This window comes from Gopherus evgoodei, chromosome 4 (assembly GCF_007399415.2).
Source record: "Gopherus evgoodei ecotype Sinaloan lineage chromosome 4, rGopEvg1_v1.p, whole genome shotgun sequence".
In the NCBI taxonomy this organism is placed as follows: Eukaryota; Metazoa; Chordata; order Testudines; family Testudinidae; genus Gopherus; species Gopherus evgoodei.
Window position 1 is genome coordinate 107,559,790 of NC_044325.1, and position 24,605 is coordinate 107,584,394.

At 40.7% G+C, this 24,605-nt stretch overlaps 1 protein-coding gene across 3 annotated transcripts in view; it reads right to left on the reverse strand.

Annotated features, from left to right (window-relative positions):
* The window catches only part of PLEKHA7 (pleckstrin homology domain containing A7), a 289,322-nt gene that overhangs the window by 57,087 nt on the left and 207,630 nt on the right, over positions 1-24,605 (reverse strand). For all 3 annotated transcript variants that reach the window (XM_030560483.1, XM_030560481.1, XM_030560480.1), the window contains exons 9-11: positions 23,350-23,528; positions 14,083-14,571; positions 6,047-6,569 (exon numbers count right to left, since the gene is read on the reverse strand). In XM_030560483.1, the coding sequence (XP_030416343.1) occupies positions 6,047-6,569; positions 14,083-14,571; positions 23,350-23,528 (1,191 nt within the window). The remainder of the gene's footprint in view (positions 1-6,046; positions 6,570-14,082; positions 14,572-23,349; positions 23,529-24,605) is intronic.

Consider the following 24,605-nt stretch of genomic DNA (forward strand, 5'->3'; position numbering starts at 1 on the left):
AACCCTGTCCTTATGAAACACTGTATAAGGAGGACCCAGTCATGAGGGCCTGAATTTTTACTACCCTTTGAGCTGATGCAATGGCTACTAAAAAGGCAGTCTTCACTGGTAGGTGATACATGGAACAGGTTACTAAGGGATCAAAGGGACTCATCAATCATGTTTGTACTATACTGAAGTCCTAAGAGGGAGGGGGGCTCCCTAACTGGAGTAAAGACAAGAGTAAAGCCATTAAGAAATCTAGCCACTCTATAGCATGGCCCTGCTTAGGTGAGTGATGTGCAGATATTGCTTCTAGATGCACTCTTATAGAGCAGATTGTTTCAGGGCTAGTAAATACTTTAATATTGCTGAAACGGGTCTTGTTGAAGGAGACAGCTCAGCTGCAGCTGAGATGCTTATATAGAAAGCCTTTTCCACTTCCTTTTTAAAGTCAGTCTAGTTGAGCCTTTCCTGCTTTGGATCAGAACATTCTGAATTTCAGCTAAACAGCTTCTTTCAGTGAACATCACTCAGCTAGCATCCAGGCTGTCAGATATAAAAAAACTGGCTCCAATTAAAGGCTCTGACCACTGTGTTGCCAGACTATGTTGGGTAGGACAGGTAAGGTGATTGGGGGGCTATGTTGAGAGGTTCATCAGATCCAAATACCAGAACTCACTGGCCCATGCTTTGGCTATCAGTCCTATATCTTGCCTCAGTTTCATCAGAACCTTCGCTATCAGGAGGACTGACAGAAAGGTGTACATCAGTCCAAGTGCCATCGAGTGAGAATGGCATCCATCAAGGAGTCTGGGCTGGGATTCCATTTGAAACATAATATCTGACACTTCTTGTGGTTTGTGGCAAACAGGTCTATTTCTAGAAATCTAAAAATTCTGGAAAGCCTTTGCAGGATTGAGTCGTTGATAGATCATTTGCAATTGTCTGAGAATTGTCTGCTAAGTTGATCTGCCATTATGTTCTGAAGGCCAGGAAGATGTATATTGTGATTTGATTCTGAATGCACAAGGTCAGAGTCCAGAATGGCTCCTGACAGAGCAGAGACGACCTGGCTCCTCCTTGTCTCTTGACATAATATCAGCACTTGGATTGTGGATCCACGGAGTAGTAGGAATAATTATGGCACTGAACTCAAATTACATTTATATGGAGGGGAGCTTCTTAAGGGGCTATGCCCTCCCACTTTTAACCTGCCTTAAGGATGAGCGAAGGAAGGGGAAGAGGCAGAGAGAAGCAAGCGGAGATAGGGCCTCAGGGGAAGAGGCAGCATGGGGAAAGGTCTTATGGGCAAGAAGCAGAGCAGTAGGCAGGGCCATGGTTTGAGTGCCAATGGCCCCTGCACTTCAGAGTGCTTCTGGTGCTCCTTCAGCCCTGTGGCTTCTACAGGGGCTCGGGGCATCCATTTTTTCAGAGGCCCCTAAATTGGCCAGGGTCCCCCAAATTGGCCAAGGTCCTTGGGCTTCGGCCTCATGGCCTGGTGTGTTAATCCACCATTGCCTGGAATTTGACATCATCCTCTATAAAGTCTATGTTTTGAATTGGAGTAAGCATGGATCTCTCTGTGTTGAATTTGAGACCCAGAGTGGCAAGAATCTTTAAGGTTATTTGTATTGAGTTGGACCATTTGTTGGGGTGATGATTTTCAGATCAGCCAGTTGTCAAGGTAGGGGCAGACCTGGATTTTGTCTCCTAAGATGTGTTTTCATGACTACCAAACATTTGTTGAAAATCCTCAGACTGTTTGTGGATCGTGGATCGGATGCAGATACAAATTTTGTATCTGCACAGGGCTCTACTGACAGTGAGATGCTCCTGATTCTGAGGTATGTCCTGTGGTCTGGCTGAATGGATATGTAGAAATGGGAATCTGATGGGTTGAGAGCCATGAACCAGTCTTGACCAATGTACACATTCCCTCATTAGAGCCTCACCATCCTGAACCTGAAACAGTGGATGAATTTGTTGAGACATCAAAGGTCAAAAATGGGATGCCATTCTTTGGGATGAGAAAATAATGCTCCTGAACTAAGAACCCAAATGTGAGGCCACTTGGTCTCCTCCAGCAATAGCCCACAGTCCCAGGCCTAGTTCACTGCATCTCTGGACTTTATAATGGATTTGCCTTGTTCCCATTTTGGCACGGTGGTGCTAGTTGTCATCAGTCTTTTGACCAAAAGAGCCCCATTGGATGCTAAAATGAAGAGGAGAACCACCAACCCAGCCCAGACCCCTCACTGGGACTGGGGCATTTCCCAATCAAGGTGCAGGTCTGGCAGAGCAAACAAAATGCCAGGACTGTCCGCAATACAGACAGAGACATCCCTCCCCTACTCTCTCTGCAGAGACTTTTTCCCTTCAGAGAGAAGGGTCTAGTCCATGTCCACCTATATGGGTTCAGGCTGAAGCATGGATGCAGGATATTGACTGGTTCATGCCATCAAAACCAGCATGGCTCAAAGTGTCCCCCTCCTTTCTTGGCAGCACTCAGATAGACAGTTGTTAATTTTAATATATAGATTGATAAAAGTGTTCAGGCCAGCTTGAGGCTCTATCCAAGCCAGCTTAGCCTGAATGTCTTCATTGAGACCATGCCAAAAATGATGGCACTGAGCACCCTTTTCCCATTCTGTGTCTGCACCAGAAGTCAGCAACATAATTATCTGCCCACTAGCATCCTTGCTTTATAGACTCATAGACTCTAGGACTGGAAGGGACCTCGAGAGGTTATCGAGTCCAGTCCCCTGCCCTCATGGCAGGACCAAATACTGTTTAGACCATCCCTGATAGACATTTATCTAACCTACTCTTAAATATCTCCAGAGATGGAGATTCCACAACTTCCCTAGGCAATCTATTCCAGTGTCCAACTACCCTGACAGTTAGGAACTTTTTCCTAATGTCCAACCTAAATCTCCCTTGCTGCAGTTTAAGCCCATTGCTTCTTGTTCTATCATTGGAGGCTAAGGTGAACAAGTTTTCTCCCTCCTCCTGATGACACCCTTTTAGATACCTGAAAACTGCTATCATGTCCCCTCTCAGTCTTCTCTTTTCCAAACTAAACAAACCCAATTCTTTCAGCCTTCCTTCATAGGTCATGTTCTCAAGACCTTTAATCATTCTTGTTGCTCTTCTCTGGACCCTCTCCAATTTCTCCACATCTTTCTTGAAATGCGGAGCCCAGAACTGGACACAATACTCCAGTTGAGGCCTAACCAGCGCAGAGTAAAGCGGAAGAATGACTTCTCGTGTCTTGTTTACAACACACCTGTTAATGCATCCCAGAATCACATTTGCTTTTTTTGCAACAGTATCACACTGTTGACTCATATTAAGCTTGTGGTCCACTATGACCCCTAGATCTCTTTCTGCCATACTCCTTCCTAGACAGTCTCTTCCCATTCTGTATGTGTGAAACTGATTGTTCCTTCCTAAGTGGAGCACTTTGCATTTATCTTTATTGAACTTCATCCTGTTTACCTCAGACCATTTCTCCAACTTGTCCAGATCATTTTGAATTTTGACCCTGTCCTCCAAAGCAGTTGCAATCCCTCCCAGTTTGGTATCGTCCGCAAACTTAATAAGCGTACTTTCTATGCCAACATCTAAGTGTCTGGAGTGCAACTACTGCCATGTTTGTGTGGTTCGGGTTGCCAAAAATCACCAACATCCAGGCCAACACCTCCTCAGTTAGCAAGCTGATAAGCCCCACCTTGGTCTTGTCAGTAGGACAGGTCTGCAGGTACAGTAGAAGGCGAAGATGGCACTGATTTAGAAACCCACACAGCTTCCTCCAGTCACCACTGAACTTGCTGGGAAATGTTATTTTTGGCTCTCAGTAGGTCTGGGTCACAGGTGGCACAGCTTGTGCTTGCAGGGTGGCATTCACTGCAGGGCACTGATCTGGGTCTGTAGATTCTGCAAAACATTCACTAACTCCACGAAGATGATGTTGGTTTTAGAGGGGTCCATCCTAGTAGCTAAGCCAGGGACTTTCAGGCTACTCAAACTGTCGTAACCAGGGTGCAAACAGTCAAGCCTAGTAGCTGGTGCAGGAGTCAGGAACCAGAGTAAAGGATGAGAGCCGGAGTCAGGAACCAGAAATAAAGCCAAGAGTCACAGCTGGAGTTAGGAGCAAGCAGGGCTGGACTGGATTTGAGTGATGCAGGGAACAAGGCTGGCACAGAAGTAATCACATCTGAGGACATAAGTGTTGAGCTTGTTGCTGCTACTGTTGAGCTTACAAACAGGCCTTGCTGGCAGTGGTTTGAGCATTGGTTTGAGCATTGGCCTGCTAAACCCATGGTTGAGAGTTCAGTCCTTGAGGGGGCCACTCAGGGATCTGGGGCAAAATCAGTACTTGGTCCTGCTAGTGAAGGCAAGGGGCTGGACTTGATGACCTTTTGGGGTCCCTTCCAGTTCTATGATACGTATATGTCCATATATTATATAGGCAGGTGAGTGGGAGAGGTCTCCCTGCTCTGTCTAGATAGGAATGGGGAAAAGAAGCACACAGCTTCCAAAGGAGGCAGTTCTATCCAGAGTACCCTGTTTTTGAAGGGAAGAGACTGGTTCTGTATCTTAGACATTGCCACTGTCAGCCTCGCTAGGAGACGAGTTCAGTACTAGGCCCACAGTTAAAGCACGCAGTACCATAAAGGCTCTGGATACCCAGATGGCAGGTGCTAGTACTCAGGAACACATTTCTGATTTGACTGGTATGGAGATGGCAGGTGCCAAGTTCGTGCCAAAGGGCTGGCATTGAAATACAGTCTACAGATGTAGTGGGTACATATGGTGCCCATTTCATACTTGGTGCTTGCATAGAGCTTTTGGCCCTTATGGGGCTGAGGCCGAGGCAAGTCAGAAGTCTGATATCCACGTCTTTACTCGCTAGGCACTAGAAAAGGTGACCTGTGTTTTTTGCCCTGTCAGAGGAAGTCGACACCAGAATGGTGGCAAATGGGAAGGCAGAAACTCAATTCCCACAGCACTAATGGAAAGGGACGAACCAGAGGAACATGAGTTTAGCTCTGCCTTTCCTCCTGGTGTTCAAGCTCTCAAGGGAAACAACTTCAGGCAGGCTTCTTTAGCTTTCTGACTTTGCTTCAAAAAGACGACACATATGGAGCATAGCTTGGAGATATGTCTATGTCCTAAGCAGAACAGCAACCACGAGTGCCATCATTAAGCACCACTGAAGTGTCACATGAAGGCAGGTTATGAACCCAGGAAATCTAGCTTCTGTCTTTCTGACATGGGCATTAGGAAGAAACTGAGGAACAATTCAGCCTGCTCTAGTCTTTATGCCCTTGGGTGGTGGGCAGGGGACATCTATGGCACAGGCATAGCCAACCATCTCCACTGGAGCTAACAGAATCCAATGTTGCACACATGGGGCAATGCGCACCCAGACTGGAATCTTTGTGGACAATCACTCGAAAAATAACTATGCACTAGTTTAGATACAGTGGCTTACCTGAAAGAGCTTTTCTGCAAAACACGTTAACCTTGAAGAAGAGAAATTATCCACAACTTGCTTCATCAAAAATTAAAAAACAGTCTGTTTAACAACAGTGAGAAAACCCACTGAAATGTGTTTGGAGAAGGTATAGAAGAATTGTTCTGTAACTTAATATTAAAATTCTCCATTAATATTGTGCATGAACATCCTATACATATATTTATGTAACAGATACATATATCCTACTTATGCATAGCTAAATATTGAATACATTAACATATATTTACAAAATTTTAAAATATTAATAAGATACTCAATTGAAACTATAAAATAAGAACATTTCAAATTAATGGGCTCCTTCTTTCTTAGCTACCCATTTATTTTTTCCACAACAAAAATAAACCTGTGACAACTGAGAAGACATAGGTTTGGGGAAAAAAAATATTGTGTGTTAGTGTGTTTACTTTTAGAACTTGTGTGTCACTTTGATACCACAGTAAGGATTGCAGTGCAAATGCCTACATTAATTAGACGGATTAATATGCAAACCTATGTATGATTACTGTTATACTCTATACACACCTTTAGAGAATGATTTTGTATCCTCCTTGGAGATCCAGCAAAAGGTATGTCTATACTCTGTCTCCCATCAGATGGTTTAACAGTAACCCTTTCTGCAGGAGTGTGCGGTCTCCTTGGCGGAAAGATTTTTGGAGGTCCTGGTGGAGGAATATCGGAAGGAGATGGAGGAACAGAAATTGATCGTGGAACATCTAGTGAACTTTTTGCTTTACCACGGTCAGTAAAGTCCGGAGAACCTGCATAAACTGGAGCAGTTGGACTGCCATGTTTAAACTGCTGTCTCTGTTGCCACTCATATAGCTGCCATACAGTACCATCCTTATTAGCTTTCCTCTCCTCATGGGACATTTTCAAGTGACTAACACGGTCCTGGGCATATTTGTAGTCACTTGGCAAGTTGCGATTTGGTGGAGAAGAGCTCTCTGAAGGCAGCCTGGTATTCTTTGGCAAGGTATGATAATTTTCAGGAAAAGACGAAGACTGACTGGGACCCTGACGAGTTAGAATCTGATCAGAAGCAAGACTGTGATAAGAAGAGATACAGATTTAAATGTACATTTATCAATAGGACTGGCTAAAGTACAAAAACATAAATTATCTCTTCTAATTAATGTTACCTTAGGAATTATAAAGATTCTGATTAAAATTCACTTAATGTGTACAAAATGAAGCTACTATTGCCCCAGTATCTTTATATAAAAAACCTGCACTATTCACATATTAAGATTGCAGTAATCTGGCAAGCAATTTTACTTTGAGAAATATTTGAAAGCTACAATTCTTTGACCAATGATCAGCCTGGACCTACCACAGTAAAGCTAGCTTTAAGGGAATAAGTTACATTACCTCTATGTTTAGAAACACTAGAAGTCAAGTATGCAAAGAACTGAGTCATAGTTGTGTTTATAAACAGCAAATACTGTAAGTAATTTTTATGATTAGTTAAAAGGTACATTGTTCACCACTAGATGGTGTAGTTTGCTGTACAAATGTGATATATTAATTCATTTTAAAAATTACATTACTTTAAAAATCAGAGAGGAGGAAGAAACCTCACTACACAGAACAAGCAACTGTTATGTAGATTTTGCTTCATTATACATAAAAGAGATAAACCATTTCTTAAATTCTTTGATATATGAACATTTGTTTGGAATGTTCTAGTCCTTATGAGTTACTCTTTTACATGATATAATGCTACTGGTCCTTGCTATCTTAAGCAGCACACTGGAATTTACAAGGAAATTAATTTATAGTCCTGCTACAAAAAAATGGCACTTCCTGGGTTCAGTACAACATGCAGAAATTAAATTGCATAAATTAGCTCCACATTTGGCCAGCAGCTTTCACGCAAAATCTGTTGGCTTCCAACTTTGATCTACTTGACTTCATGAAGTCTTTTCACAGCCTGAAATACCAGAATGTCTATTATCCAATTTCTGCACTTAGCCATCATTATTTTGTCCTTTTAGTATCTGAGGGTCATTTGCTTCAACATCTCCGGTCAGCAAAATTACTCACTCTGCCAGACCCTATGGAAGACCATGTAAAGGAAAGTGTGAGATGGAGGGAAAAAGATTATCTTTTCTCAGCATACAAGATGGATATGAGGAACAAAAAGAGAGCAAGTGGTTACTTGCCAGTAACTGTTGTTCTTCAAGAGTTGCCTCTGTGTATTCCCACTCATGGGATTTGGTGCCCAGAGGCTGTGGAACTGCCTTGAAAAATTGTGACTCAAGTTGGGAGGCTCTTGAGAAATCTCATGTGAGAATAATGTCATCACCCTAGTCTATATAAGGAAGTGCATTCCCCGCCCCAACTCAATTTTTACTCCCAAACTGTACAGTCCTGTTGTTATTTAGAACTCCGAGGCAGAGGAGAAGGAGGCTAGTGTGAATGCACAGAGATGACTCTAAAAGACCAAGTAACCGCTTTTTCTTCTCTGAGGGCCTCTGCACTTCCATTTATGGAATTCCAGTGGGCAGTGCTCCATCAAGTAGAACATGGTGAAGAGAACTTAGCTAAATACATACTGTTGCATGGCACCACTCTTCTAGACCGGATACTGGACCACGATGCTAAGTGCAAAATGAGGTGCTTGGTGAAAGTGTACACTGAACTGCAAATTGCTGCTTTGAGGATCTTCATGAGGGAAACATATCTAAGCTGTGATGCTGCTGCTGCAGAGGGAGGCTCTAAGGAGTGGGGTTTTAAACTAGGATGTTACTGGTTTCCTAGTCAAGATGTAACAATATTCTATATACCTCCTAATCCAGTGTGAGTGTGTAAGAGATAATGGATTCTCACTGGCATCTCACCCATATACTTCAAATAACCAATTAGATTTTTTTAAAGGGTTTGGTCTTTTCCAGGTTAAAAAAAAAGAGCACTCTCTTCATGTCTAGGAGAGGAGATTCTTGTGAGTGGGAGTGAAGTCTAGGGTTCACTAGAGTCTAGAGTGAAGTCTAGAGTGGAACTGGTTTTGGATGTACCACAGTCTGTTTTCTTGCCTCCAAAGATAAAGGTTGGGAATGTACTCCCTCCCCACACCCTTGCTTAGACATGTAGTACATGGCTGTGTTATTGTCTGTACATGGCAGTGGTGAAGAGGGAAGCAGGAACTGGAGGATGGTGAAGTGGCCTGGTGCAGAATTGGATAGCGTATATTACCTGTGACTGGAAGAAATCATGCACCAGGTGATATAGAAGAGAGATGAGGCCCAAAAGGAGGGAGAAAGAATTGGAGATGTGGTACACATTGGTGTGTGGCTGTCAACCACACCATCAGAATTGCTGCTTGGAGGCTGATGTTGAGGACTGTGAAGACGTATGATGAGGAATCCTGCCCCTATACCACTGAGGTAGTTTGCCAGCAACCTGTTTTGGAAGTAGCTAATAATGCCTCTGGGATTGCATTCCTTGGTGTTACAAGGAAGTTTGTCTCTGGAAGCAGAATGACACTCTGCTCTCAGAGTGTGCAGCAAGCCTACAACCCTTAGTGACTAAAGTCTTAGCCATTTTTTTCTGTTCCTTTGGTAAGGAGTCCCTCACGGCATCCTACAAGATATAAACATAATGGGACATTATGGCCTTATAATAGGCCATCCAAAGGGCTAGTGAGCCAGATCAGAAGACACTTATGCCAAATATATAACGCTTACTCTGTTGCCTCACACTGTCTCCCAAGCTGCAGACACTGCCATGGAACTAGCTGGCAAATGTAGCAGGAACTGACATCCTTCACCTGGCACAGGATACATCCTGTCTGCTTGTTTGGACACATGCAGGAATGAAAAGGGAGACATATATTTTTGGCTGTGTTGAAAATGCTGGAGCTAGGAGGTGGCGACAGCTTCTCCCTGGTCTACATCTATAATATGTCAAACAAGGGACCAGATATCTCAAGGGCCATGACCCCTGCTGGTAAGTGAAGAGTCTCTGCCATTCTCCCAAATAGCTCCTAAACTGTTTCTGTTCATCATAAAAGGAAACAGAGAGAACTCCATTTGATTGTCTGGTGAGGTGCCACCTGCACGTTCTTCCACAATGGACCCATACAGATCCTCTGAAGGAATCTCATCCCATTATTCTGATATAGGAAGATCCACCTTAGGGTAAGATGGATGCAGTGGTGGTATCAGGATGCATTAGTACCAGATGAGGAATAGGCCCTAGTGAGGGCACTGGTGCCAAGTGAAAGCACTGTTCCAGAAGGAGAATCAGTGCCAATGCCTAGTTCAGCATCAGAGTAGGCCTTGCAGTTTCCAAAAAAGGCCTTCATAAAGTCCTGCATGTAGGGCCACATTAGCAACTGAACAGGAACCTGCATAATATCCTTCTATGATATCTGGATTTGAGATAAGGGATGAGGTCTGATTTCCTGAGATCTAATCAGGGGACCTGCAAGTTCATCTACAAAGGTGCTCTGAGGAAGGTCTATAATGGGACTGAAAGATGGCACAGAGTCAGGTTGCTGAAAAGGATTCAGTGGGATGGTTAATAGCCTTGACCATGGACCCCACACACAGTCAGATGCAGAGAAATTAAAAGCGTTATTAGAATCTGAAATAGTGAGGAGTCCAAGTTATTTGGTGTCAAGATGACTGGTTCTGGAGGAGCACTGAGAAGAGGTGACCACACCACTGTCCAAGTCTTCAAAGCAGCCATGGGTCTCAGATTGCAGAACAGGACTGAGATGATGCTTCCTCTTTTTCTTCAGTTTATGACTCTTGTTGGGAAATGTACTTCCTATTCTCCTTCCTGAAAGCACATTTGACTGTGCTTGAGGTACCAAGGCAGACGCGTTGGTGCCAGAGGTCAGGTCTGGAGTTTATACTGAGCAATGATGCCAGGTGAGGAGTAGGCACTGAGGTGGGCACTTCCTGTGTCAGCATCAGGGCTAATGAGGCCTAAAATAGATGCTCTGGTTGTGCTGGATGAAGGATTCCCTGCCAGTACAGGGCCAAGAAGATCGCAGTCTTGAGACAGTAGTAGAAGGCAGCACTGATGATGGAGCAGTAAACGTGTGTCTTGGGTCCTGTGTAAGAGGAGCTTGGCACAGAGACTGGTTTCAGTTTCCTCAGCAGGCCTGCTGAGGTATCAGGCTATAACACTGAGAAGCCAGATGAGCCTGAGGGTAGGTGTAGCAAATCATATACTGGGTTACCGAGTGGGTCTCTCTAAGACATAGAAGGCACAGGACACCTCTGGTATGACTGCCAAACAAGATGCACACCTCACAAAGCCTTTACATGGCTCAAGGCCAGATTTATTCTCGATAAGGTGTTGAAGGCTCCCAGTACAGGTGAAGGGCTATTCACTCTTAGTTATCTTATACTATTATAAACAGTTTAGAATAAAGTTTTAAACCAGACTAAAGGGAGGTCAAATCGTAAGGACACAAAGCAAATTCTGTTCACTTTCTAAAGCAGAAGCAAACAATGTGAGGCAGGTGAGGGTGTGAACACCCTTATATAAAGTAGGGTGATGACTCTCACTCTTGTGTGAGAATGCTTATGAAATCCCCTCAACAGGGACAGTTGTTCAAGGCAGTTCTACAGCTTGATACCAGTGGAGCGAAATCTCGTAAGTGCAAACGCACAGAAGCTCTTGAACAAGAAAAGTATGGCTCTTAACGAAAAGAGCCAGGAACAGGAAAAGTTCTCTGCAACAGGAATTATTTCTTGCTATATTTGAAAGGGGAGGATATTGCTCAGCATGAGTGTGTTTAATAGGAAAGTACTAAACAGGTTTAGCTTGGGTTTGACTCATAAAATAATTAAAAACAAAACCAACCCCCCGCCCCCCAAAGACCAGATTATTCTGAAGTTCTGTATTCACCATGTCTGCCTGTGCACGGAAGTCTTCAGATTGAAGGCTGGAGCATCACCTCTGAATGACTACAGGATGGGGGAGCCCCTCACTTGGAATTACTTAAAAGAAAAATCACTAACCTCCTGGGAATATCTTTTAAAACTTTCTATCTCAGTCATTTTCAACCTGTATAATCTTTTTGGATGTCTTACTTTACAAGGGTGCGTTACTGAAAGCCAAAATGTATCAATGGCATAGAACCAGTTATGGGCACTATATGAAATGAGAGGAAGAGTATCTTTTTAAAAAGGTCTTATGCCACCTTCTAGATATTGAAGTGTTGATCCTGAGCCTACAATAATTATGCAGATGGACTCCTAGAGCCCACACAGAGTCTCAGTGATATAAATAGAACAGGAATACTTGTGGCACCTTAGAAACTAACAAATTTAACTTGTTAGTCTCTAAGGTGCCACAAGTATTCCTGTTCTTTTTGCGGATACAAACTAACACAGCTGCTACTCTGAAACCAGTGATATAAATAGGTCTCTGTGAACAAGCATGAAGTTCACTAGCATGCATCACATTGCAGAATTAGGGTCTTGGTTTGTTGAGTTGAGCCAGGAAGCAACTTCACATGTATTTCATGCTTCAGCAATTATGAGATTTTTAAAATTTAAAATAAAAAACTAATGTTTATAAATATTACTTTTTTAAATGATAGGTATATACATTTAAGAAATAGGCATCAGATTTATTGCCCCCAAAATAGTGCATTCTGCAAATCATATACTATAGACTTATCATTATAATTTACTGAATGACAGCATAATCCATGGACTGGGAAGCAACATAAAACGAAGTGGGATGTTCATGGTCAAATCCAACAAATTAAAATAAAAAATGAATTACACTGGCCATCTCTCAAAGTTAATATTACTACCTTAAATTTCTATAACACTTTTCATCACATCTCACTAGAAAACGTTTCATAGAAAGCTTTATGGTAACAATACATCCAGTTGTCTTATGTCTCATTCAAAAGATGGCATCTGCAATTGCAATGTCCCTAGCACCAGGCTGTGAAATTTGCATAATATTGACTCAGAGGCAAAACTGAAATCTAATTTTCCTAATGCCTCCTAGTTAGGTACTAATCAAGTCTGACCATTACCCACATTTTTTTTGAGGGGGGGAGGGTAAGGGGATGTTTTCGGTGGCCTTCCTATAACACTGATAGATTTTAAACTGTTGTGTTAATTTTTAATCATAATTATAATGTTTTTAATTTTTTGTATGCTTGTGTGGCTAGTATAGGACACCAAAAGAAGATAGTACATTGTATTTATATAGCATATATTAGCAACAGTGCATGTCTGGAAAAAATACTAAAGACATAATTTCCCCTACCTTTAACTGTATCCACCCAAACAAATAAATAGGCAAGTAAAACAGAATGATAAAAGAATTAAAAATTATTGAAAATATTAGATTAAGGCACCATATAGGCCTCTGATGATAGAGTTATTTTGTTTTTTGGTTACTTTTGAGGGGAGAGGAGTGGACAGAAGAGGAAATGAGAGGAGCAGAAAACTGGAATTTCACATAGTTTGCATTATTAATTAACTGAAGTCTCTTACTGGAACTCCAGCAGAGAATTATGAACAATTTTAATATGTATTTAATTTTTTTTTAAATCACAATTTGAGTCCTCCCCACCCACAAGTCACATATTTGATTTTCTCCTATTCATTCAATATTACCATTTCATCTCAATTTCATAAGCTTCCTTTAATATCTAAGGCTCTGATCCTAAAAAGTTAACTCCATGTGGGATGACTTGTGTGAGCGTATAGCCCCCAACTAACTTTACTGGGACTCCACATGGAATAACTCACAGGATCAGTAAAAGCAGACACCTATTACTTATCAGACCATCACTTTCCAGAAAGAGAGAGACCAGAGAAATACATATGAGCACACACACCTTGAAGAAAAATAAACAGATGAAAACATTGGTAAGTTACGGATAATACAAACATTAAGCATTCCATCTGCCTAAACTCCCTGGATTTCATGTAATTTTCACAGACTAAAAAGGAACAAGATGCATCTTGCATGCCACAGCGACATTTTAGTGCTGCTTCGTTAGACATATTGTACATCCAAAATACTGAAGAATCCAGTTACATTGCATTTCATGTATGTGTTACATACCAACATGACCCATATACAAGTATTGTGGGGGGGAAAGAAACAAGGGGAAAAGATTAAAATTTCTCTCTCTCTTGTTTTTAAGTGGAAAACAGGTTAAAAACTTGTCATCTATTTTGTCCACGAATAAAAGAGGACTTTAAAAGTTAGTCTTTTCATATTGGCTCTTAAATTTTGAATAAATTCAGGTCAAATTTTTTAAGAAAACATCCAATATGTTCAAAGAGAATATAAACATATTCCAATGTCTCTTTTCAGTTGACAATAAAAATGTGAACACATTTAAGGAAAATGTTTTCATCAGTATCATACTGACTTTTCCAAAATTCAAAGTACATATTTTAAAAGTGTTATTCTGCACTGGATGGATGAGAAAATTAATAGTAGTCACTGCATACTATCTTAATATGGTAGCATTCTGCTCGGTATAAAACAAGTTATCTGTCATTTGTTTTCCTTTATTTTGAGAACACCACAATTAACTATTTAAAGACTGGCTTGTTACTAACCTTTTTGTGTCTCCTTTTTGGACTTTTACCCACTGCTCCACTTGAGTCATGTTGTTTTTCCTTTGCATCTGTTTATCTGGATTTGCTCTGGGAACAAACTTTCTTTTATAGAAACTGGTACCATTCTGCTCCACTGGGCCAACACTAGTGTTTAATGAACTAGGAAACGTCCCATTCTTCTCAATTGGCTGAGGCTGAGCAACTTGGGGCCGAGATGCACTTGTTAAATCTGGAAACTGATCAACTTCCCCTGATGTTAACAGATGCTTAGATTTTCCCCTCTTAGCTTCCAGAATGTCTTTTCTGAAGACATAACGTTCCTCATCTTCTCCTTCTTTTCTTATCTCTTCATGCCTATCATATTCAAAGATTTCAGTTGCTTTTTGATAACTTTCTTTTATATCAGCAGTATCCACCTTTGCACGCTCTTTGCGAGAATCCACATGGTTAGCTTGGGGAACAGCTTGCTGATCCGCTTTTCCTGTTTCTCTGCAATCAAAATAATGTGCTTATGTGAACACCAATTTAGTGTGAAATCTTAAAAGAAAAGTCAGCGTAGATTTCCTAAGATTGTAGAAAGGGAAGCCCACAAAAATAGCCTCTACAGCTAGTGATAACCTGATGTACCAGGGGTGTGTGACTGCAGATAAGACTGGGTGAGAATCCTTTGTTCCCCCATTTATACAAACCATTACTAAGAAAACACCAGAGAAACTTATTTTCAGCTGCACTTTGCTAGAAACAGTTATACTTCATTATTGAAAAATAAACTGAAAATACTGATAGCACAGCATAGTGTTCAACTTCTATAAATGTAAAATTGTTTGTTACAGGGGTTGGGAGGGAAGAAGTTGTAGACTGAAAAACAAGGAGAGGAGAGAAGAGAAGAGAGGAAAACACCTGCCATGTGGTACAAGCTTCTCCATTTCAAAGGGGAAAAAATTCTCTTAGAAGTATTTTTATAAGCTCCAAGAATAAGCCATTTCTGATAAGAATGATACAGCAATATCCAGAGAGAGATGAAGTCCCATCAGAAGCAAGAGAAATCATTCTAACCCTTCTTCAGTTTGGTGGCTAAATTTTAACAAGACTATCGCAGACAAAATTGTTAAACATGTTATTTTAAGTACTTTATTTTAGGTATTTTCCTTTTTTCTAAACCTTGCCAAAATCCAAAGCAGAATATCTTTTGAGGTTATTTGATAATTGGAAGTATTAGGTACTATTGTTGGTTTATGTTATTTTTGACAGCTAGCTCACTTCATCTTTAACTTTCCTCATTTAATCCTCTTTGGCAGTTTATTAAGATGTCACTGATCTCTAAGTAGCACTTCATCTTCTCTGAAACCATATGACCTGATAGTCAGTTTTTGGTATCAGCATCTGTAAAGCTTCAAAGTAAATAGCCTAGCTGTGACGACTTTTCTTGGAGTCTCTGTTTATTAAATCTGTCAAACTTTGGCTGATATATTTTTTAACTGGCAGTGCACAGATATTAACCTAACTGTTTTTTTAAATGCTATATCAATTCAAAGATTTTGGGACACAGAGGTCCTAAACCAGACTATCCGGTGTCACTGCGACATTTCCATCTTCAAGAGACTAAAGCTATATTTTCACTTTCCTTTAAGGGCCAGACAGAATCTACACTGCTGAAGTGCCATTGTGTGAACAAATTCCATTCAAGAACTGGGCAATTCTGTAGTTCTGCACAAGCCCTTAGCTGACAAGATTCTAAACACTATAGAGCTAGTCAAAAATGAGGACACATTTTTTTGCATAAAATTTGTCCCTTTTTTGTTGAAAATTTTTGAAAAAAAATAGAGATGGGTGAAAAAAACGGATAAAGAGACAATTCTCAAAAAAAAATAATTTTTTTTGAGGGGCCTCACCATTGCAGCTAGTTTTCAGGGCTTGGTTCAAGTGTATTCGGAGGTCGAGGAAGATCAATTCAATTGAGCCACCCTCTCATGTAATTATATGATTCAAATAGCAAGGGCAGGTATACAGGAAAGAACAGAGAAGGACGGAAGGTCCAGAGGTAAACACAGGAAATTGGCAGCATGTAGGCAGCATTATCACTTCAGAGTCCTGCAATAGCTTAAAGGGCAATCATCCAGGCACAGCTACTGAAGCAGGGGAAGAAACAAGATGGTAAAAGAGCTAGGCTTTGTATTCTCTAGGGAAAAAAAGTGTATTTTTTTAACTCAAGGTAAAATCCTAGTGAAGACAAAGCAGTGTGTAGTGTTCACACAAGTTAGCAGGTTCAAGAGACATTGGGAGAGCCTACACCCAGTCAGCTTGGGCAAAAACTACAAACTGCCTTGTCTTCACTAGAATTTTTCGAGTTAGCTAGCTTGTGTTAAGAGCACACATTTTTCGTAGTAAAGACAACCTAAAGAGGAGGGGACCCTGAATCATTCCTCCCCTCACACACAAAGTACCCCTACTTTTCCTGTATCCATGTCAAAACAAGGAAGGCTGGCAAGCAAGCAGCTCCAAATGTCTGGACAGATCCTGGGCGCTGGTGTCTCCACTATTCACAAAGTACAGCTCTCCCCATCATTACAGGATGAAGAAGAAGAGAGCCTGAAAAATGCCCTGATGTCTAATCGCCTGAGGACTAAAACCATGTTAAGTTTCCACTGGCACATTTTTACTCCCTATAAATAAATCAATTTTGCACCTATAAGTAAATCTGTCCCACTTATGAATAAATTAATTCTGTCCTACAAACTCCTACTCCTATCAAATAAATCTCGATACTGCCACCCTTCCCCAAGCTCCCACCTCTCCTTTTTCCCACTTGAAGTCCCTATCTTTCTCCTCACACTGCTGTCTTCATCTCCAAAGACCAGTCCCATGTGTTTCAAGAATAGCGACTGATAGTTTAAATAAATACACAGCTCTCCAACCATAGTCTAAGCAAGCTGAAAACAGGAATGAATGATGAAAGATTCTACCTCATCTAATACAAACAATATTAAATAATCATTGCTAACTGAAAGAGCACCACCTAAAGCAACTGGAGTTAGGGATATGAGTACCTTTCTGATAAAATGTCTGCATTTTCATCTTCAGCAGTTACTACTAACTCAGTCACATTTTCTTTCTTGTGCATGGTCATAATTTACATGTGTCATAACTCTAGTCCCAGATTTGGACCTTAGCGTCCAAAATATGGGGGTTAGCATGAAAACCTCCAAGCTTAGTTACCAGCTTGGACATGGTACTTGCTGCCACCACCCAAAAAATTAGAGTGTTTTGGGGCACTCTGGTCCCCCTGAAAAACCTTCTCTGGGGACCCCAAGACCCAAATCCCTTGAGTCTCACAACAAAGGGAAATAATCCTTTTTCCCTTCCCCCCTCCAGGTGCTCCTGGAGAGATACACAGACACAAGCTCTGTGAATCCAAACAGAGTGACTCCCCCTCTCCGTTCCCCGTCCTGGAGCAAAAGCACTTTCCTCTTCACCCAGAGGGAATGCAAAATCAGGCTAGCAAATCCAACACACACAGATCTCCCCCTGATTTCTTCCTCCCACCAATTCCCTGGTGAGTACAGACTCAATTTCCCTGAAATTTCCCAGAAAAGAAAACTCCAACAGGTCTTAAAAGAAAGCTTTATATAAAAAAGAAAGAAAAATACATACAAATGGTCTCTCTGTATTAAGGTGACAAAATACAGGGTCAATTTCTTAAAAGAATATTGAATAAACAGCCTTATTCAAAAAGAATACAAATCAAAGCACTCCAGCACTTATATTCATGCAAATACCAAAGAAAAGAAACCATATAACTTACTATCTGATCTCTTTGTCCTTACACTTAGAAACAGAAGATTAGAAAACAGAAACTATTTCTCCAAAGCTCAGAGAAAGCAGGCAGACAGACAAAAGATTCAGACACAAACTTCCCTCCACCCAGAGTTGAAAAAATCCGGTTTCCTGATTGGTCCTCTGGTCAGGTGCTTCAGGTGAAAGAGACATTAACCCTTAGCTATCTGTTTATGACAACATGCTACTAACTTTCTTGGGATTTTCCCCGCCAATTTTTGTTTAGATTTATAGTGTATGGTTACACAGGGATAAAAGATCAGCAGCACAGCCGCAGCTGCTCCGAGTCACCTGATTCGGGTTCGTGGGGCTCGGGCTCTGGGCTAAAACTCTCTGTGCAGACACTCGCCAGCTGGGCCGCTTAACAGTTCATTTCTCCTTCCGGGGATTTATCGCTGTTCAATCGTAGGCCGCTTCCCCGGTGACCTTTGGGGTGGGGAGAAGACTCAGGCCTACCCAGCACTCCAGGTCCCAGCCCAGGGATTCTCATGCCACTATGTCCCTTTAACAAAACTACCTTCAATTCCTTGGGCCACTTCCCCACAGCCCCAGCCTTCACCGATGCTTCACCCTCAGCACAAGGCTCTTCTGTGCTCAGGCCCACAGCCAGCCTGGAGCTCTTTCTCACTCCCCTGGACCCTGCCAGTACTGAGCTGTCCATAGTGCTGCAGTTCCCTTTGGCCAGCCAGGAGCACTAATCACCTTCCTCTGGCTCCAGCCAGAAACTGCCTGTCACTGGCACTGCAGCTCCTTTTTATATGGCCATTCTGGGCAATGATTAGCTGCTCCCTGCAGCCTCTCTGATTGGCTGCTTCCTGAACAGTCTCTCTAGGCTGCTCAGAGGATTTAGCTCCACTGCTCCTTTCCTGGGATGGGTGTGCCTATACCCTGAGGTCTCCAGCAAGGAGCCTCTGGGCCTGGTCATCCCATCACAGGTTCAAATAAAGATGGTCCTTTTCTTATTTTTCCAAATTGCTTTTCAGACAGAGAATTACATAAGTACACATCTTTTGAATATTAATTCCTTCACAGAAATGTTATTCTACCTTCACTCTCTGATTTATTCCTTCACAATTCAATGTTAAATATGGGTGAAAAAATGGAATCAGTATGTAAAATTTGCAGGGCCTCTCTGATATTTTTCCTTTCAATTGTTCCTAGCCGTAACTTACAAAGAACATACCGTATATACTTGTTCATTAGCCCGTTCAATTATAATCTGACTCTCCCAAGATGGTTAGGTAAAAATAGCAAAAACTGTATGACCTTTTATAAGCCAACTCTATAGTTCAAGGGCTGGCAAACTTTGGCTCCTGGCCCATCAGGGTAAGCCGCTGGCGGGTCAGAATGTTTTGTTTATCTGGAACATTCACAGGCACAGAGCTCCTCAGCTCCCACTGGCTGCGGTTTGCCCTTCCCAGCCAATGGGAGCTGCGGGAAGTGGTGTACCATTTTCCACAGCTCCCATTAGCTGGGAACGGCGAACTGCAGCCATAGAGTACTGAGGTGCTCCATGCCTGTAGATGCTCCAGGTAAACAAAATGACAATGTATTAGATATTCAATTCAATGATTCAATAGAGTTTAAAATCATCAAATTTTGGTGTAGACCTGTTATAAGCCAACCCCTGCTCTTTGATGCATCACTTTTTTACCAAAATTATTCGGCTTATGAACAAGTATATATGGCACATAATGGGAATCAGCATGCAGCCAAAACCAAAATCACAGTTTTGGAGCTAGATTCCAGAGCAAAAAGATTAGTTACTGGTAAGTCTGTTATTTATACCTAAAAAAAGAAAAATAAAAGTAATCTCATTACAGGATATACGTATGGCTACTGTTAAAACTGCGTCTGACAATAATTAACTGGAAAACACAAGGGTTCTGGAATTTGAAGGTTATCTGTTGTTTATTGTTTGAGAGTTTTGCCAAAAACAAGCACTAGGTGCAGTACTTCTGGGAAACTGCACTGTGAAATTTTAATCCTCAGAGCCTAAGGGTTAAGAACAGGATCAGCTCTCAGTATAAAAACAGTTCTCTTTTCAGAATAGATGTAAGAAAAGGAATACATTGCCAAAGTCAAAATGTAGAAAAGTAGTACTAAATCAATTGTAAGAACAGGGAAAAACTGGAAGCAGCTAAAGACAAACAGTTATTATTTGATTTAGTCCTCCCCTCACCCACCAACCCCAGGTTAGATAGGGAAGTCTTCAGCAGGCTAGAGGATATCTCCTGTCTCTTACATCTTCCTTTGTTCTACACTTAATAAAACTTAAAAGACTGGCACAAATGTTTCTGAAATTGTGTAGGATGCTTACTAGTGAAGTGGGCCAATATCTTTCAGAAAAAAATAGTTATCACCTGCATTTCTATGCATTTACATCTGTATCTGAACTTAAAACTTGTCAGTAACTCTTCCCTAATTTTCATTACCACTTTCAGTAGGGTTTTGAGATCCCTCCTCGAAAAATTCAAATGTGAATTTCTGTCAACTAGCTAAACCTAGGATTATTTGTTTCCACACAAAAGATGCAGTGATTCAACAAAATCAGTTTTTAAATCCATTTAGCTGAAGTAGTGCAAACCTGTATGTGGATATGCAAATCTGTTTACACATGATTTACATAGATATAATCAAGTTAAAGAGTGGTCAACAGAGGGTTGCACCAATTTGACTAAATCAATTTAAAAACTGCAACTTCTGTGTGTATCCAAGACCCTAATTCTATACTCCTAGAACTTTTCCTAGGCCATTCGGGGCAGGAGGTGGTGTCAAGAAAATGAGGATGTGCCAAAGAGAAGGCAAGATTTGTGGTTCCTGGGAGACAGGCAGGTCAGGGTTTGCTGGAGAAGCAAATCTAGGCATCACAGTCCTTTATACAAGTCCCTCTCTCCCAGTCTGAAAATTGCCCTCTGCCTGCCATTGTGTACCACACCTTCCCTCATGCTGTGAAACAATAAGACATATACATCATAATATGTTTAAAAAAGGCTTTGAGATCCTGGCTGGATCCTCTGAGATCCCCTCCTGGAGGTAGGAGAAATAAGATGAAGGGAGTCACACACTGAACAGACATGGAGACATACCCCTTCACTGAACAATGTTGTGCTATGGAACCATGCACAAGCATCCCATTGTGTTACAGGAACCTCATGTCGAACCCTTTTTAACCAACCAACTGTACCGGAACCTGCTAAAGTTGCAACAATGAAATTGAAAGCTCCCAAACTTGACCTCCAAGATGTTGGAGGGAAGGTGAAAAAACCCAGTCAACAGTTTGCCAATTTTGCCATATGGGAAAAATCCCTTCCAGACCCCAAACAAAGTATGGCCATCAACCTAGCCCCCTATCAAAAGAGATCAAGCTCATTAGATATGGGTGGGTAAAGGCAGGTCTCGAACACAGTCAAACTCATGAGTCATCAGCAGAAAGCAAAAGAACTCAAACTGGCTACTACCAGCAGTAAAGGGAAAGAGAAACTACCCCATTCTATCTATCCCAGCAGGTAAGAGCCAATCAGCCAGCCCCGCAATGCTACACTGTCCAATGGCAGGGAGAGTAGGGGAAAGACTGTGAAGGCAGGAGGTGTCCCCGTTCCCTCCAGACCCATCAAAGCTGCACTCTGGCAGCGAGGATGAGATAGATCAACGCTGAGTGTTCTCAGGTCCCACTAATTTATGTAATGAGTAATGAGTATACATGAAACAGAGGAAGGAAGTGAAAGTTGACTAAAATCAATTAACATTTGAATAAGCTGTAACAAAGACCTACACGTCATATACTGAGCCAACATTAACAGTATTTTGTTGCTGACTGCATTTTGCTATTACACTCTGACTATCAATTTTTTATTTCTGTGATGGTTTTTTAAAGTTTGCCTCTTAAGGACAAACTGCTCTTGCCTCTCCGTTTGTCCCCCGTTTGGCGACCAGCTGTAAGAACAATTAATCTTTAACTATGGCTCCTCCTTTGTGTCATATCAGCAACTCAACAGTTAATAAGTTTTTTCTTTATTATCTTTTACCTGAAATAAACATATATAACTAAACAACCTCTTTACGTTGTATATCCATATATCAGTCAGAGCCCTCCAAAGAGGTATTTAATTTAAAAATTACAGAAAAAAAGAATAAAAGGAAGGTAAATATTATATATCCTTGATGTGAACATTGAGGGAAATTCCTTTAAGATGGCATTTTACTAACATCACAAAAAAGAAAATAAGTATTATTTAAGGTATGAGATAATCTTAAACATTTATTACTATTGTAGAGTTCATAGTTTCTTCTGATCCATCACCAAGCATCATAAGGGATGGTCTTAAAAATGGAGTCTTTCTTATTTTTTGTCTATTTATGTCCTGCCTGAGCCAAAACAGAATTTTTCTGGTCTCTGAGAGCATTTTCAACTGCTAGCTCCTCATCCCAGCCTCTTTTGAAGTTTACTGCTCAATGATTGCTTTTTCTTGGACTTCAGAATTTCAGCACTTCAGAAATGAACTTTAGAAAAAGTAGTGCCTAGGCGCTCCAATCACAGACCAGGAGTCCAACGTGCTAGTTATGTAACATAGAGCATATCCCTCCCCCAAAATGTTACAAAACGCAGCGTTAGAAAATATAGTAAGTCAAGATGTTAACTAATACTAGTTTGCAAGATGTATCTATACACTTTAATTCCATAACTGAAAAGCATGGGAAAATTAAAGTTGATAAGTATATTTGTCCTTCTCTTATATTTTGGTTTTTACACTCTACTCTTTAGAATACCTCTCTTAGAAATTTGAAAATAGTATCCCCATTCCACTTCTCTCCAAAAGTTTTTCTTGTCCTATTTTTTTCTTTTTAAACTTGCTTCATTTCATTGTCCACACAGAGACTTAGTGTGCAACAATCCAGGGTGTGAATAAATCTATAGCGCAGTAGCTTGTTGCGCACTAAGTCACTGTCTGGACCCTGCTACAGCATTCTAAAAGTTGCACAGTATGCTGTGACATACTGCACTCTATTTTCTTTTAGAATCCAGTAGCAGGGTCCACAGAGTGACTTAATACACAACAGGCTAGTGAGCTGTAATTTTATTCAGACCCCGGCTTGCTGCATACGAAGTCTTGATGTGGACAAGCCCTAGTACTTTCTTTGTGTACCAGCACCACTGATGCTGGCAAAACAATTTTGAACCTAGGGTTTTCTTTACTTTGTGCTCCTTAGCTTGTTGATTCATTAGCATCTAAGTATACTAATGTAGGACCACTATAAAAAAACCCACAAATTTCTTTAAAATCCGAATGAATTGTATACGCCTTATTCACTGATTAAAAAAGTTAAAATGAAAACAGAGTATCCTCCTGCTTCTAAAAATATATTTTAACTCACTACTCTTGATTTTTGAAACAAGTTTTTAGCTGCAAGTTAGTAACATATTAAACTTGCCTCTTCAGTGATGAACGTGTTTGCATCAGAGTAGCTTGATTCATGGCACGGATCCAGTCATTCATATCCTCTAAGGTATCTGCACTGAAGTAGTATGTGCGCATTCCTGAATGTTCTGCCTGACAGCCAATAACAGAACTCTTATTATAAATGTATGCCCTCATCCCTGTGTGGACAGCCTGGAAAAGCAAAAAGCAAAGACAAATTAGACAAAACTATTATTCTGAGCCTAAAGATTTATTATAACTTGAGTGGTTACCTTAAAAAAAAGTTAAGAGTTCTCACAGTATCCTCCTGTACAAAAAATAGATCTCACACTGCTATAACCACTGCAGTGTGACAAATGTTGAGTTTTAATGTCACTTTGCAATTTTATTTTAGATCAGTTGATGCTGTGTAGTTCCTTTCCCTCTTTTTCATATCATTAAAAAAACATTGCAGCATTTTGTTCTGTTTTTCATACCAATAATAGGAGTAAAATGAAAAGCTCCAACCTTACTTCATGCATTTTATTTGCTGTGAACACAATACAAAACAAACTAATGGATCTTTTAGCAAGAATTGTTTAAGTGAGCCAATTTTCCCAGACCATATCATGAAGCAATCTGTTTAGAAGAAACACAATACAAATCTTACCATACATGTTTCTTAAACTGGCATTTTAGGAATAAATTGTATTGCATGTTAAGACCTTTACAATATACTTTAAAAAGCACTAAATTATCTGCAAAAACACTACACTTGATGATAATTAGCAACATTTACTGAATGATTAAAGCACATGGTATTGTATTTCAAATGTTATTGCATACAAAAAGCGTCCATGTGCCATCTTAAAACCAAAACTATTTGAGATATTTAGATATATCCAACTGCCAGCAGCTAAGTATTAAACTTCAACACTGTGACATTTCTATTGTTCTTATGTACATAATTTTATATCAAATGTGTGTTTTCATTATTCTAGTCTAGTTATGTTTAGTCAGATCCTACCCACAGTTCCATAAAGACATGGTACCTAAATTACTAAGTCTCATCAGATGCTCCTTCCTGAAACAAGCTACAATATTTCCTGTGTGTTACATTATAAATGCACTTCAAAAGTAGACAATCAGAACTCATCTGCTACTGTTAACAGAATTAACAGCAACTGACAGCTATTCACAGAATCGTAAATGAGGTCAGCAATTTTCAAGTTTTCTCTATACTAGTTAGTACTTCAAAAATCCTCTATTTTGGCTTGAGAAGCTTTGGTT